The sequence below is a fragment of the Lathyrus oleraceus genome, chromosome 5, assembly GCF_024323335.1.
Source record: "Lathyrus oleraceus cultivar Zhongwan6 chromosome 5, CAAS_Psat_ZW6_1.0, whole genome shotgun sequence".
Classification (NCBI taxonomy): domain Eukaryota; kingdom Viridiplantae; phylum Streptophyta; class Magnoliopsida; order Fabales; family Fabaceae; genus Lathyrus; species Lathyrus oleraceus.
Window position 1 is genome coordinate 546,829,808 of NC_066583.1, and position 16,729 is coordinate 546,846,536.

The 16,729-nt window shown below is 38.5% G+C and overlaps 1 protein-coding gene across 1 annotated transcript; it reads left to right on the forward strand.

Moving 5' to 3' along the window:
- The first annotated feature begins 12,249 nt into the window (after positions 1 to 12,249).
- LOC127086270 (sodium/calcium exchanger NCL) lies at positions 12,250 to 16,483 on the forward strand. The gene is made up of 9 exons (XM_051026992.1): positions 12,250 to 12,905; positions 13,830 to 14,027; positions 14,151 to 14,335; positions 14,427 to 14,572; positions 14,700 to 14,961; positions 15,103 to 15,251; positions 15,336 to 15,594; positions 15,693 to 15,974; positions 16,066 to 16,483. Exons 1-9 carry the CDS (start codon positions 12,530 to 12,532, stop codon positions 16,312 to 16,314), a joined length of 2,106 nt encoding a protein of 701 aa, XP_050882949.1. The 5' UTR covers positions 12,250 to 12,529; the 3' UTR covers positions 16,315 to 16,483.
- Positions 16,484 to 16,729: the final 246 nt, after the last annotated feature.

A 16,729-nucleotide genomic window follows, 5' to 3' on the forward strand; every position in this document is an offset into this window, starting at 1 on the left:
CAACCCTTCTCCTGTGCAGCACAATCCAAACAAACTTTCCCACAACCGGGGAAAACATCGGCCTTCAGCAAGCATCCTTTGATATCCGACACCGGAGTCTTCAACTTCAACACATCCTTAATGAACTTGGCTCTTCCCTCTACCATGTTAACATTCGCACCACCATGCTGGGGCATAGGATTGTTAACGACATTCGGAGCCGGTGCAAGGTCGATGGCCTTTGAATCTATGAGGTCCTGAACTACGTGCTTAAAAGCTTTGCAGTTCTCAATATTGTGGCCAGGTGCCCCAGAGTGGAAGCTACACCTAGCGTTGGCGTCGTAACCCACCGGAAGTCTACCAACAGGAGGAGCCAGAGTGCGCAGTTGCACAAGCTGTAGTTGTTGAAGACTAGAAAGCAACTGGGCGTACGACATTGGAATAGTGTCGAAACGCCGGTCCATCGTCCTTTGTCTCTGTTGATAAGCGGGTCTGTTACCCGGTTGTTGCTGCTGTTGGTACTGAGCTGGTTGATGCTGCGGTGGTTGTTGTTGTTGTGGCACTGCAGCTGGAATGGTCACCGCCGCAACATACGGTTGTTGATGATAATTCTGAAAATTATTCCTTCTAACACCTCTGTTCTGATAGGAAGCCAAAGAATTCACTCCCCCCTCTCTTTGCTTATGTCCTCCAACGAACGACTTTTTACCCCTGACGAAGATCCTCCTCCACTTTGGATCTTGCAGGTCTTCAGGTAATTCTCCACCCTCTCTCCGGTAGAGACCACATCAGCAAAGTTGGAAGCATTGCACCCCACCAGGCGCTCCAGATAAGGTCCAGGCAACGTATTCATGAACATGTTGGCCATTTCTTTCTCCAGCATAGGGGGCTGAACACGGGAAGCTGTCTCCCTCCAGCGTTGAGCGTATTCCCTGAAGCACTCATTGCTTTTAAGAGACAGATTCTGAAGTTGAGTTCTGTCCGGAGCCATGTCTGCATTATACTGATACTGCTTCACGAAGGCCTCCGCCAAATCCCTCCAGCAACGGATGTGGGCTCTGTCCAGTCTCATATACCATTCCAAGGATGCCCCAGCTAGGCTGTCCTGGAAGAAGTACATAAGTAGTTTCTCGTCATCAGAGTATGCAACCATTTTACGGAAATAGGCTTGCACGTGAGTCTTGGGGCAAGAGTTGCCCTTGTACTTGTCAAAGACCGGGACTTTGAATTTCGGTGGCACTCTCACACCTGGGACCAGCCCTAAGTCAGCAACGTCTACTCCCAAAGGATTCTGTCCTTCCACTGCCTTCAACCTCTCTTCCAATCTCCTGAACATGGGGTCTACGCCATGACCCATGCCAAAGTCTTCCTGAAGTGGGGGAAACTGATCGTCCTGATCATCATGAACGGGCTGTTGACCGGGGTTGGCGTGCGGGATCGGGATAGGCCCTGGTCCACTGGGTCCGTTAACCTCTCCAGCCGGAGGATCAGTCACTGTCTCTGGTTGAGCAGGGGGATTCCCCTGTATTATCTGCCTGAGCTCTTGTTGTCCCTGAGCCACCCCTTCAACCACATCCATGAATTGGGTCATGCGGGCCCTCATCTCAGCGAGCTCTGCTTGTACACCTTCCATTGCTCTCTGTTGATTCCTCCGGGTACCGTATCGGTGAATGCCTGAGTCAGCTATCCTGCTAGTGGAACACCAAACAATATGAGAACACCGCAGCGGTACCTGTTATGCAAGATATGACAATGAATATGTAAATGTAATGACATGTTTATCAATTCCAAAAGGTATTCTACCCCCTTGATTCCAGTCTCACATCAGGTGGGTAGTGCAAGAAGGCCGAGTCATGGATAAACTTCTGAGATCAAGATGTAATAAAGGGAAACCATCATACAAATGAGTTCAAGGAAAGGGCCTTAGCCAAAAAATACATCAAAGGAGGATCTCCACAACAAGCCTGTGGATCATCACTACACAGTACCAAAGCAATAAGTAAAGAGAGGAACAAACAAATCAGAAGTCAGCCTCCTGTATACAACCCATAAGGACCGTTCCTCACTTCATCCAGTAACGCCACCGTGTCAGGATGATCTGGAGATTCTGTCAAACGCCGGATAAGCAGATTCCTCTTGCGAATGTTCCTATCCAGTTCGTTGATGTGTTCTTTGTAGTAATTCCCATCATCTTCTCCAAATACCTCTTCAAGTCTGGATTTCTTCAAACTTGCCAGCGTCTTGAGTTCTTCGATATATCCTTGAGCCTCATTGAGTTGATCTGTGATATAACCATTAGTTGATCGGGTACACAGCAGCTCATGGTTCTTCCCCTTCAGCAAAGTCTTCAATTTCTCTATCTGACCAGTCAGTTCAGCCACCGTCTCTTCCTCCTTTGTCTTCCGAGAAGTTGAAAATGCATCCCATCGCTCTTGCCACCCAGCTAATTTACCACGAGCATCCATTAACTGCTGCTTGACTCGCCTCAACTCAGAACTGGATGATCTCAAGGCTTCGTCTGTCTTCCTGAAGAAATTCACCTCCACAGCAAATTTCCTTTCAGCTTCCTCTTGCAATTTGACGGTTTCCTCCTTCTGATATTCTGACTCATGGAATCGATGCATACAGTCTTGCAATTTCTCCCTTAACTCCGAGTTCTCGATTTGAAGTCCTTCTGTGGTGTTCTTCAACTTGTCATACTCCTCTCGGCTCACCGTTGCTGACTGCTCGAGAGTAGGTGAATACAAGGGTTCTTCAATAGGAAACGGTAGACCAAACTCTTCGATTCTTCCTTGAAGCCATTCTCCATACTGAGGGTAAGCTCTACAATCTCCTTTCCCAAGAACAATTCTTCCTTTCTTGATCACCTTGAGCCAGGCCTCAGCTGCCTTACGGGATACAGTCAAATCAGGCGAAGAATGGAAAAACAGAGATTCTTCCACATCCTTTTCCAAAGGTGGAGTTCTTAAGGCATATCCAAACTGTCTAACTGCAAGAGAAGGATTATAGTTGATTCCTCCTTTTCTTCCTACCAACGGAACATTCGGGAAGTTCCCACAACTGTGAATAATATCTGCCCGAAGCAAACTCCGGTCAGACCACCAAGAAATATCTTCAGCTCTCAACCCCATCAATCTCTTTGACCAACTCAACGAGTCCTTGACATCAATGAATGCTCCTGACTTGGGTAGGTGAGAACTGAACCACTTATAGAACAAAGGCGCACAACAATTCAACAATCCTCCTTTTCTATTCTTATTCCTGTGGTGCACTGAATGAAAGAAATCTCCCAGCAAGGTCGGCACTGGATTTCCCAACACGAAGAGGCGTACGGCATCTACGTCTATAAATTTGGCGACATTAGGGAACAAGACAATCCCATACACACAAAGAGCCAACACAGCATTGAAACCCCTCTGGTCACCATCTTCAAGCTTCTTCTTTGCTTCTCCCAATAAGAAACTCAGATGAAAACCGTTAACTTCTCCCTTCTGACACATATTAGCCTTCAAAACTGATTCCCTCAAATATGTGGTTGAAGCAACCATGCTGAGATCGGGCAGACATTCCGAGCTGTAGAATAGCAACTGTGACTTGATGGGAATTCTGAGAAAACTGGCAATCTCCTCCAAAGTAGGGACCAAAACATAATCCGGGAATGTGAAGCACCTCAATGGAGGGTCATAGAACTGCAGTAGTGTGAAGAGAGCATCCTGTTGATCTTTGGAAAGAACCGCGACGAAACTTAGAATTAAACCGTAATCCTCTCGGAATCCTTCTAGAGAACCAGGATCCATTAACTTCATCAGTTGTTGGATGGGCTCCAAACAGACCACCGGAAACTTGTAGGCGACGAGTCTCTTTCTGCCAATATCCATCTTAAGAGAACCAGGAAAAACCCCGACCGGAATCAAGAAGAAGATGTAAACCCCCTAGAAATGGATAAACATGTGTTAAATGATATGAATGCAAATGATGTGATGATGTGAATGCAATGCAGCGGCGTGTCAATCAGGATCGCTGTATCTGCTTGAGCATTTGTCAGGTTGCACTGTCTGAAGAGAAAACCACTGAGGAATATAATACGAGATCAAAGCACTGCTCCAGAAAACCGGGTTGGTTGGAGGTTAAGGTTTCCTGAATTTAGCCCGCCCCTCACTTGTAGGTTCTAAGAACAGAAGTTCGTCAACTTCAGCCCTTCAGTCGCGAATAATACGTTTACCACTGAAGGTTTGGCATTATTACGGAATAAAAGACCTCCACTGACTCCCCTCAACAGGACATCCTAAAGCAAGTTCCCAGTCTCGGGGTCCTCGGATTGATCAGCGAGAATGCGCCCACCAGAGCTAACATAATCACGTCTCGGAGGAGAGGCCTCGACTGAGTTCTCGGGAAATGGTCACCAGAGTCGACAATTTCTAGGGGAATATTATGTCGTTACGGAACATCCGTAGGACATAGTATATCCAAGAGAAACCTCGTCTGGGTGTGGTTCTTCACGAACGACTTAACGCAGCAACATACCACGCAAGCCTCATGAACATCCACTCTAAAACCTGTGTGTACACTCAAGCCTGGGTAATGGGCTTATCTCTCGTAGAACATCCCATCCCAACAAACAAACAAACAGCAGCAGATACAGCAAACATATGTACATGAATGCAATTAGGCAAATAAGTAACTGCACAAAAGAATGAACACTCAATAAACAAGAAAACACACAAGCTAGGAAGGACTCGCTTAGGGAAGATGGACCAGCAAGAGGTCAACTTCTAAAGTCCCCAGCAGAGTCGCCAGCTGTCGCAACCTGAAAAATACAGTGCGAAAAAAAAAACAACCGGCGAAGAAAAAAGACAGAAGAGTCGCCACCGTGCGTTATTTATCCCAAAGGAGGGAAAGGAAACGCTCGAAGTAAACCTGAAAATAGGAAAGAAAAAGACAAGGTCTCGCAACCAAATCTTGGGTTCGGGAGTCGGTTATGCGAAGGGAAGGTATTAGCACCCCTACGCATCCGTAGTACTCTACGGGATCCACTTATGCGGTTTCTGTTTTAAGGGTATGGTTTTGCCTAATGTGCTATTTACTAAAAAGGTTAAGAGAAATGACTCGCGCGGATGTCGCATCCACTGCATACGTATCTCATCTGAATATGAGAATCAGAGTCTTCGTAGCTCGGCTGACCTATGGGTTGGGGGTAATTGTGCTCGCTAAGACATCGCGTCTTATGCCTACGTATCTCATCTGGAATGAGAATCAGAGCAAGCCGTAGTTCGACTAACTACGGGGTTATGGATTATGTTACGGGGTGAACAACGTTACTACGCAATCTACCGGATGCTCGACCTTTGGAGACTTACTCGCCTGTAGTAGAAGGAGTAAACGTGTTGCTTGGGTTTTAGGTTTTGTTTGCGTTGTAGGAACGCGCATGCAAAGAGGAAGTCCTAGGCGGAGGAACAGTGCTACCTAAATTGGCATTGCAAACGGGAGACTATGCGAAGCCTCGCATCCTATGGGGAAACAATCACATCACACAAACATATATCTTGAAATAGAAAAAATGCCACCAAGGGGCTCAAACATTGCCTCCTATCGAGGTCTTCCAGCTAAGAAACCGTAGAAATAAAAGGGAAGAAGTAAAATACCACACGGATCAAGATCCGAAGTTACAGCAATTAAAGGATAAGCAACCCTGAGATTCTCCCAAGCTGATGCCATCAAAGAAAACCAATCAGTACGGGAAATCGGAATAAACCTCCGGAGGGTATCCCTGCGAGAATATGTGAGCCCTCACAAAAACTCAACAAAAGGGGTTAGGCAAACAGGATTGAAATCAAAAGATAACAAGGCCATGGCAACACAAAGAACAGGTTGGAACAAAACGGAATAAAGCAGATACTGTCACATTCGCGACTGCTTCGCCTAGCGAAAGCCTAGCGAAGCTTCGCTGCGTGCTCGCCTAGCGAAGCGGCTAGCGAGCACCTGCGGGATTTGGATTTCCCATTGGTACCTGCACGATGTTAAAGATTCCAGATCCTATGGCATTCACCTCATAAACGAAACTGTTAAACAGTCAAGGCATAAATCACATATTCATACACAAATATAACCCTGAGGGCCAAGCCTGAGGTTACCTCATATATTCAGTATTCAACCCGAGGCATAGAGTAATAGGAACAGAGGCATACCTGATGAGAGACCTGTTAAAATTGGAAGGCAAGGCCGGATTGGCGAAGTAACGTTTAGGGTTTGCGTGAGGCGGAATGAACTTCTCAGGGCTGCCCGAAGGTTGCTGCAGAGTAGTTCCTAGGTTTGAAACTCCACGTGAACTCCAAGTCTATTTCTCAGGGAATTTCCAAGTGTCTGAAACCCTACTGAAACTCTTATATTTATAGCTGATTTTCGTGGACTTGTGGGCTTGGAATGAGGGAGACCCAAGTCCAAAATAATTTGTTATATTTTAATTATTTATTTAATTTTTTTTTTTTTTTTTTTTTTTGAAAAACTGAAGGGTAAATTTTGGGGTATTACAACAACCCCACAGCGGAAGATCATAATGAACAGCAACCCTTGAAACATCCATAACAGTTTCTCTTAGATCCAACCTGTAAAGAATACCTGAAAAAATAACAACAATGATGGGATGAGATAATAATCTCAGTGAGTTCTCCTATCCTATGGGTCCACTCGGCTCTACAGGGTATTCTAATCGATATTCAACTCATATCCAACTCAAGTCAACAAGGGAACGAAGACTTGAACGATGGGGAACTAACTCGCAATTGTATGGCAACATGCATCTGAGTTCTCATAACTCAACCACGATCAATATTCAGATTCACGCAACATCGATCCCCAACCGGACCTACGTCTAGGCCAAGGCTTGGTTCACGCATGTCCGTATGATTCGACTTTCGCGGTGGATATCAGGTTCCCTTATGGGACTCTAACCCACTTTTAAGAACCATCACTCGTATGGGACTCTAACCCACTTTGAGTATCTTTCACCGTATGAGACTCTAACCCACTTAGGTGTCCACCTTTCCCCCATGTCCGCCATGGTTGGGGCTCAAACCCAATTGAGGCTCGAATCATTGATCCCACATCCCAATGCTTACACGTTTAAGCATACCAATAGAGATGTGTACCATCACAGAAAAACACACATTCTGAATACATGATCGGTTCCACAAAACATTGGTTCCACGAACCATAACAAATTCATCAATCATAGGTGACTTCATTCACCATAATACACAAATAATAATAATACACAAATAATAACATGGCATGTTCCATACAATGCGTCTCATTCTTAATCATGGCAACAATTCGTCCACGACCTCACATAAGCGTCGTACGAATGAATACCGTATTCTCATACATGCATCTCACATGTTCCATAACCTAGATTATCTTTCTAGGTTATTAATCAAATTATTCTTCTAGGTTTCCTCACTCATCTTTGTAAGGTTTTTAATCGTGTTATTTCACCTTCCACATAACAACAATATTTAATTTCATCATGATAAAATTCATGGCATTTATAAATCACATACTATTTTATAACATGGAACAACAATAATAGTCCTTTACGTTATCTTTAGTCATGTTATTTCACAATCAACCATATCAACCATGTTTAACACCCATCATAAATATAATTCATTTAATTTGTAAGACACATAATATACTATAATATGATATCATAATAATAGCCTTTTTCATTATCTTACTAATGCATCCGTCCGCATCCAAAACGGAGTTATAACGCTCAATTAATTCATTAATCTATCTTAATCAAGATTTAGATTAATATTTATTCATTGCATAAGCATTCAACAACAATCTCTCTAGCCTAGTGGTAAGGCATGTACAGTTCAAAGGAGGTCCTGGGTTCGAACCCCACTGATGACAAATTCTTCACAGACAGAAAATTTAATTCTGTTTCAGTGTTAACCGGTTGACCTAAACCGTTAACAAACAGCTAAACCATTAACCGGTTAACCACTCACGAAACTGCCCAGAAAGTGAGTTTTGCTACGCGTTAACCGGTTACCTCGTGGTGATGATGAAGATGATTTTCCATCTTCTTCCTTCCTCTTTCTTTCTCTTTCTCTTTATTAATAATTAATCCCTTCAGAGTTCACTGGTTACTCTATTGGTCCCAATTGACAACATTTAGAGCATAAAGGAGCTCTAATTGTTACAACTAACAAAAGATATAGTACACAGGTACTCAATTGATCTCAACTGACAACTAATTGAACATTTAAGGGAATATGGGATATTACACATTCTTTTATATCTGCTGATTGTGTGAAGAGATTAAATCCCACTGTGTCCCACATGGGTGGAGGTATGAGAATTGATACTCCAACTAATGGGTCGGTGACTACTTATTCAGTTTGTTTGAATTGTCCTCTGACAATATATGGTATGAACTTTGGTATTGACTTGGTCTACTTATGGTTGAGTTAGTTTGATGCTATTTTGGGGATGAACTGGCTAGAGTTCAACTGTATGCATATCAATTGTTATTCCAAGGCAGTGTCATTTCCTGAGTTCGTGGAAGAGAAGGATCCTTTATACTTATCGGCTAGTCAGATGATATAATTCTTGAAAGATGAATCCCAAGTGTTTGCGATGTTTTCTTTTTTTACAAATAGGAAATAAGACATCAATGGTTGATCTACCTATGATGAAAGAACTTTTAGAAGTATTTCCAGAAGATATTAATGATCTACCACCAGAGAAGGAAGTTAAGTTTTCTATTGATCTAGTGTCGGGCACCAGATCTGTATACATGGAACCTTATAGAATGTCCCTAGAAGAATTGAAGGAATTAAAGAAGCAATTATAAAACTTGCTTGAGAAGAAATTTATCAGACCAAGTGTATCTCCTTGGGGAGCTCCAGTGTTATTAGTTAGGAAGAAGGACATTAATATGAGATTGTGCGTTGACTATCACCAGCTGAACAAAGTGACTATTAAAATTAAATATCCTCTTCCTAGAACTGATGATCTTATGGACCAATTGATTGAAGCATGTATCTTCAGCTAGATAGATTTGAGATCGGTCTATCACCAGATCCGGGTGAAAGATGAAGATATCTCGAAGACTGCTTTTAGAACTCGGTATGGTCACTATGTATACTCAGTGATTCCGTTCGAAGTTTTTAATTTCCCTGGTGTATTTATGAAGTATATGAACATAAATTTCCATACTTATCCGGATAAGTTTGTTATGGTTTTCATTGATGACATCCTATTATATTCCAAGTCAGAAGAGGATCATGCAGAGCATCTCCGTATTGTGCTTCAAGCTCTGAAAGAGAAATAATAGTTTGCCAAGCTGTCTAAATGTGAGTTATGGTTACATGAAGTTAGTTTCATGGGTCATGTGATTTCTAGCGGTGTTATGACGGTGAATCCTTTGAAAGTAGATGCAATATTACAATGAGAAGCTCCTAAGACAATGATTGAGCTCAGAAGTTTCCTTGGACTAGTCGGTTACCACATGAGATTCATCGATGGTTTTTCCAAGCTAGCTTTACCTTTGAATCAATTGACCCAAAAGGGCCAAGCATTTGTGTGGAATATTCAGTGCAAGGAAAGCTTTAGAGAATTGAAGAGGTTGACTGCAACACCAGTTTTAACCATACCAGATACGAAGAAACCATTTGAAGTATATTGTGATGCATCCAAGATGGGTTTAGGCGGAGTACTTATGCAAATGGGAAAAGTTATGGCTTATGCTTCCCGACAGCTGAGAGTTCATGAAAAGAACTATCCTCCATAGAATCTTTAAACGTTAAATCTCAACAAAAACAAATAAATAAAATTAATAGAATTGTTAAATATTAAATTTCAACAACAACAATATTAAAAAATTTACTTCATACAACTACAACTAATATTAACAAGTTACTTTCATGCTTCCCTGACTAACATTAAATATTTTAACAAGAAATTACTAGAGAAAAGATTGCATTAAGACATAAACCTTGAAATATTTTCCTACTCTTTATTTAATTATCATTATTTTCAATATGTTTAAGTTTAAATTTCATCATTTTTCATCCAAGATGGATAGTTGTGGCATTCACATTTTGATTGGCTAGTGAGAGTTTCACGCGAATCACTAATGTTTCGTGTAGATTGATGAGTTGATAATAACTTGACCATTGTTACTTTATAAATGGATGTCAAAGATTCCTTACTTAATTTTTTCATCAAATTGGTCATAAATAAATATAAAAAACACTACTTTAAAGGTGAGAAAAACACAAGAAGGAGGGTGAATTGTGTTGACTTTTTATTTCTTTTTAAACTCTTTGGTTAGATTCTAAACACAAGATTTATCCTGGTTCCTTTCACAACTTGAGAGTAATCCAGTCCCCATGTACTTACAAGATATTTTCACTATAATCACACAAGATTATAATTTGCTCAAGCACACATGCAAAAGGCTTCCAATGCTCAAACACTAAAGTAAGAGAATTATATGCTCAAGCACACAAGAAAGAGACTTACAATGCTCAAACACTAAAGTAAGAGACTTCTATGCTCAAGCACACAAGCAAGATACTTCTAATGCTCAAGTGCACAAGCAAGATACTTTTATGTTCAAGCACACAAGCAAGAGACTTCAAATAAGAGACTTATAATAGTCTACCTAACAGATAAATGATTGTTTGTGTAATACATTTGATATACAATCAGAGGTGTAGAAAGAATACAATGCAAATAGACTCTTTAAAACTTAGGGTTTCTAAGATATACATGGATAAGAATTCCTAAGTTCAACTTGTGCTTTGATTTGACATAGTAACTTCTCTTTCAATGTCAATAGATGTTAAATTATTTTTCTTCAAGTCTTTAGCTCCTTAAATAGAGAAGGAAAATAGTCGTTGAAGATCCAACACGATAGATTCTTTGAGAAGCTTGAAAATAGTCGTTGAAATGTTTCTCCAAATGGTTACTGACATTGAAAGCTTGTTTGAAATTCCTTTGCTGCAAGAGGAATTATCAATTGTATCTCAGCTAACTCTATGAAGAAAATATAGTTTAGTTCTTCACGGGACAAAGTATGCTCAGAGGTTGATAACGACCTATCAGATTCACCTTGGTCCTTGCGCTTTGATTGACTCAGGTTCTGATCTTCAGAAGTAGACTTCTTCAAAGTATGGTCTTCAGAGGCTGACTCCCTCAGACTCTGGCATTCAGATGTTGACCTCTTCATAAGTTAACTTCTTCAGAGTCTGGTCTTCAGCTTTTGATCCAACAGATTCTGGTCTATAGGCTTCTCTTAAGATGTTCATAGTTAGAATCAATACTAGGATTGTTCATGAAGTTTTAGTCTGTGGTTCTGCACACTTGAACAAATATTAGTATACTCAATTGTTTTTAAATACTTTGTTATCATAAAAAACTAAGGGATATGGAGCAAACCAATTTTGTTGCAACATACTTTACCCCTCAGCTTCTAGCAAAACCAAGGAAATATGTCATAAAAAAATTTTTAAAAATTAAAAGGTGATAAAATGTTGTTGCTGGAATTCGAAGACGTTCCCTTTAAATACTCTGTCATAAAGTGTATTTTTTGTAGTAGTATTAAGTAAAGTCTTGTACGAGGGTTTGATAGAAGTCCCGCCTAAGAGGGCTAACGCCTCACATGAGGGACTTGGAGCCTCATCACCCATGCTCTATATACCCTTGCCTAAAGGACTCAAGGCCAATCATCATGGCAACAATAAACTTAGGGTCTCGGGATATCCCAACGAACAATAGTTCAAAAGCACTTCACCCTTTGATCAATATAGAACTGATTTCAACATAACTACGCAACCACCAATGAAAAAATATTTTCCTTTCCAATTAGAAAATCTTTATCTTAACATATTGACCACTGATTGTTAAGTCTTTTTTTATTTCAGATTTGCATCTATCAAAATTTCAAAGAAAACTAAATGGAGTTGTACATATCTTAATCTTGGATCTAACTATGGCAATATTTATATCAATAATACAACTCTTTCTTATTAATTGAGTCAATTTATAATAGTAAATTTAATGTTTTTATTTTTAATTCATAGACGTGTTTGAGACATATCTAACAAATATATATATGTCAAAAAAATTGGAAACCCACATCTAAATTTTCATAATGTTCAGACACATGTCGAAGAGATACTCCAATATTAGAGGCTTCCATTCTTCAAATACTCATTTTAAAACATTTTTTTTTTACAAATTTAGATCACAAATCATATTGCACAACTAAGAGAATGATTAATTATTAGTTTAGTCATACTCAACACCACATCTCTAATCTCAAGTCAGCTAATATGTATTTGTCGGATGAATTTGTATGGTCCTAAATATTAGGGTCAAATGAAATAAATTAATAGGTCACGTGGTTTTGATGTACTATTTCATATTCATTACATATCTACCCATCATGAATCACATTCAATCTCTTAAGTTTTGCTTGTGGTGTTTATAAAACCACTGTCTCTTTTTCTTTTCATCACATATTAGATAAAACAAAATGAGAAACATTAAGATATCATCACTCATCATTTTTCTCTTTCTTTCTATACTATCACTTGATGTTCAATGCCGTTCTCTTCCCAATAAACTGGTCTCTAATGGAGTTGATAATGTTGAATCCTCGGAAGAAGATTCTTTGCTGCTTCTTAATAATGAAGGGGAGTATTGTAGGCAAATGTATGGTTTTTTGCCATGTTCTAATAACATATTAGGTCATTTGTTTCTGATTTTGGTTTATCAGTACTTGTTGTTCCATGGAGAATCATATTTGGCTGCTGGAGGTGAACAGGTTTTCAAGATTCTTGGTCCTGGTGTTTTTGGTGCTAGTGCTTTTGATATTCTTGGTGCCCTTCCAGAGTCTTTGATTCTTCTTGGTAATGTTTTTAACTCTCAAAATATAAATCTCTTTAGTTGCATCCTATTTTTTAATAAATATTAAAACTCACACATATTCACATATATTCGTAAACATCAGAATTTGATGACGTTCAACCTAACAATATCAATTTGAATTTTTCACGATTGAGTTAGAATTTGCGTACTGCATCCTAGTTACTTATCTTCTTAGTAATTATGTGGTTCTTGTTTTATAGATTTTTTATTTTCTTTATAATTTTGAAGTGATTTTTTTTAACTCTTAGCATACTTGATAAGATACATAGGACAAAAATACAGATGGATTAAATAGGACTGTACCTACTGACATAAATACATGTTCACACATTTTCATATATTACACATATTATATGTTTAAATATAACTCTAGTCTATGCCATTTCTGAATGAATGAATACAAACAAAAGTTGAGTATAAAATTGGAGAGTGCCAATGCTATGTATATTTTTTTTTACACAAACATTTTTTTTTTATTCTTTGTAACATAGTATGTAAAATTTGGTTTTATATATCCTCAATTCTTCATAACACTTACTATAGGTTCAGATATGTAGAGGAGCAAAGAAAAATAATAATCAAGAAGCACATTGAAATTAATAATAAGTGAAATATATAAGTGTTTAAGGATATTCTCTCACACAAAACTCACAATCCAATTGCACTCAAAATAATATTTCTTTTTAAATATTTTTCACAAAATTTCTTTCATTGGAATATTTTTCCTATTTTTTTGTTGGATAAATTTTGCATTGTACTTGTTATTACAAATAAAAAATCACTTTGACGTTTATAGACAATAAAAATAAATAAATAAATATAGTCATAATGAAACTTTTTCTAAAACTTGTTACTTTTCTTTATTTTATTCACTATTAATTGTACACTTGTTGTTTGTTTGTCAGTCACTGGACTTTCAAGTGATAAGGAGAGGGCACAAGAATCTGCTTCCACTGGTGTTGGTTTGTTAGCAGGATCATCCATCTTGCTTCTCACAGTACTATGGGGAACTTGTGTTATTGTTGGCAAGCAAGATTTGAAAAATGAATCTAATTCTCATTGCTCATATTCATCATCAGGAAGAATAAAACAATCTTTGATTGGTATGCTCTTGATTCTCTCTCAGTATATTATTACATTCGATTAATTTATTTTTTTCAAACTATTATCAGTATCAACGTGTATGCGTCTTCTATAGTGCTTGTTTCTGTGTTGTTGTTTCATAGGTTATGGCATTACTATGGACGTAGACACTAGAAAGATGGCAAGAAATATGGTTTTTTCTGTTATACCACTCCTCATAATGCAGATTCCCTCATTACTTCATTTCTCTACATCGTCGCGCAATTTCACCTTGATGATTTCTCTCATCATTGCGGTCTCTTTTCTCATCTCATACTTCATTTACCAGGTTTCTCCTCCAACTTCTAGTTTGATTCTCCTATTGATGTTTTTCAGTGCAAAATCGCCTTATCATTATTTTTCTCCGACGAAATGCGCAGATCTTTAAACCTCAGATAGAGAAAACAAGGCTTGAATACATAAAACATGATGATTTAATATTGCGAATTTTCCAACGCGTTGAAAAGCAAACTCTTCAAAAGATCTTAGCTGAGGACGGAACTCCGAACGTAACTGCCATAAGCGGGTGAGTAAGATTTCATGAAACATAACCGATTAAGACTTGTTTGGATTGGATTCATATATTTGAACATATCTATTGTCATAAGCACTTGTAAGACATTATCATAGTAGTGTACTTCATCATCATGTAGGTTGTATAACGAATTCAGTCAACGTGGGGGAAAGGACTTATTAGCTTCTGAAGTAAAAGAGCTTCTGCTCGGAAACAATTTAACCAACACGAACATCAAAGATGAACAAATAGAAGACATGGTAAAAGCTTTTGACAAAAATGGTGACCAAATCATATCAAGGGAAGAATTTGTTGATGGCTTAAAAGAATACATTAACCAAACTAAACATGCTTTGGATAGAAAGTATCTACCCAAAGAGTCTATGAACAAAATGTATCAGGTATGATTACTATACATTATATTTGGGATATTTTTCTTGCACAATCTACTTCTAGGTAAGCTTATACTTAGGCCATAGGCCATGTTTGGATAAACAACTTAATTAAGGTTGATAATATAAGTGCTTATATGTTGCGAACAGACGTTTATTAAGCCGTGGATTGAAAACGTGAGAAAAGAACGCGAATTGAAGGGACGTCTTATTTCTGAAGTTTTAAGTCATGCTCAAAGTGATATGGTTGGTAAGCTGCGCAATGAAGACGGTACACCAGATAAAGAAGCTATCAAAAGGTCTGCATGTTTATATCTTTGTACTGAAAAAGTATACATGAATTAAATCAAATATTTGATAATCTAAAGTTGATGATGTAATAGGTTGTTTGAGGAAGTTAATATCGATGGCGATGACCATGTTTCGAGAACTGAGTTAGAGAAAATAGTGAAGGACATTCATATTGGTACGGGTGTAGATTCAGAAGAAGCAGTCACAAAACTACTTCAAGATCTTGATGTCAACAAAGACAATGAAATCAGTGAGAATGAATTTGTGGATGGTTTCACCAAATGGATTAGCTCAAATTCCAACAAAACTTCTACCTCAAAATCTTCTCAACATCATCATGAAACTCATCAAGTATGTCCTTATTTTTTCCTTTACTCAAATAAGAACTTTTCATATTAAAGTTTAGTCTCTATGAAACTCTTGATCAATGAAATGATTGTGGATTATAGACATGGGAAGATGTTGAGAAGGTAATGGAAGAGAATCAATCCAAAGGAGTTTCTGCATGGTTTGAAGCTATAGCATATTTGGTGTTGGGAATTACTATGCTGTCACTTCTTGCCGAGCCTCTAATAGCAAGTGTTCAAAAATTCTCCGAAGCCGCGGGAATTTCATCGTTTTTCATCTCGTTTATTTTAGTCCCTTTGGCTACAAATTTCAGAGAAGCAACATCAGCAATCAAAGAAGCTAGTCACAAGAAAAGTAGTAATACTTCTCACACAATGTATGAGGTTAGTCATCATCTAGTGTCTGTCACTCTCACTTCACTATAAGTTCTTAAACTTGTCGATAATTTGTAACTTTTCGATTCGGTGAATGCAGATTTATGGAGCAGTGTTCATGAACAACATTCTTGGTTTTGTGGTGATATCTATACTTATATATATGAGAGATATTACTTGGGAATTTTCAGCTGATGTATTGGTGGTGGCCATTGTTTGTGCTGTGATGGGTTTAGCTTCGGCTTTTCGTACCACTTTTCCTCTTTGGACATCCTTTCCTGCATACCTCTTGTACCTAATATCTTTGCTTTTGGTTTATGTTCTCAAAGATATTCTCAATTATATGTAGTGTCCTTTTTGATAGCAGGACTAAATGGAAAAACAAACTCTAGATGTTGTTTATTGGAAAATATTGTGTGATACTTATGCAAAGTGCAGAATGTATGATATGATATGAAATGTAACATTGTTGTTGAGTGTTGATTCCTTAATGGAAGGTCTAGTTGATAAAGATTTAACTCAAATCTCATAAGATCTCGGATTCGAATTTCAAATCTCATAAGATTTCGGATTCGAATTCCACCGCTACTAATGATGTGTCAGACACTAGACACGTTTTTCAATTTGAAGTATCTTTGTTCCATAGTAAAACTTGCTCTGTAAATATGTCTCTTAAATACATGAAAAGGCTTACGACTATTACTCTAACTTCTATTATTAACATTGACATATATCTCGAAAGTTATTCAAGTAATTTAAGTGTT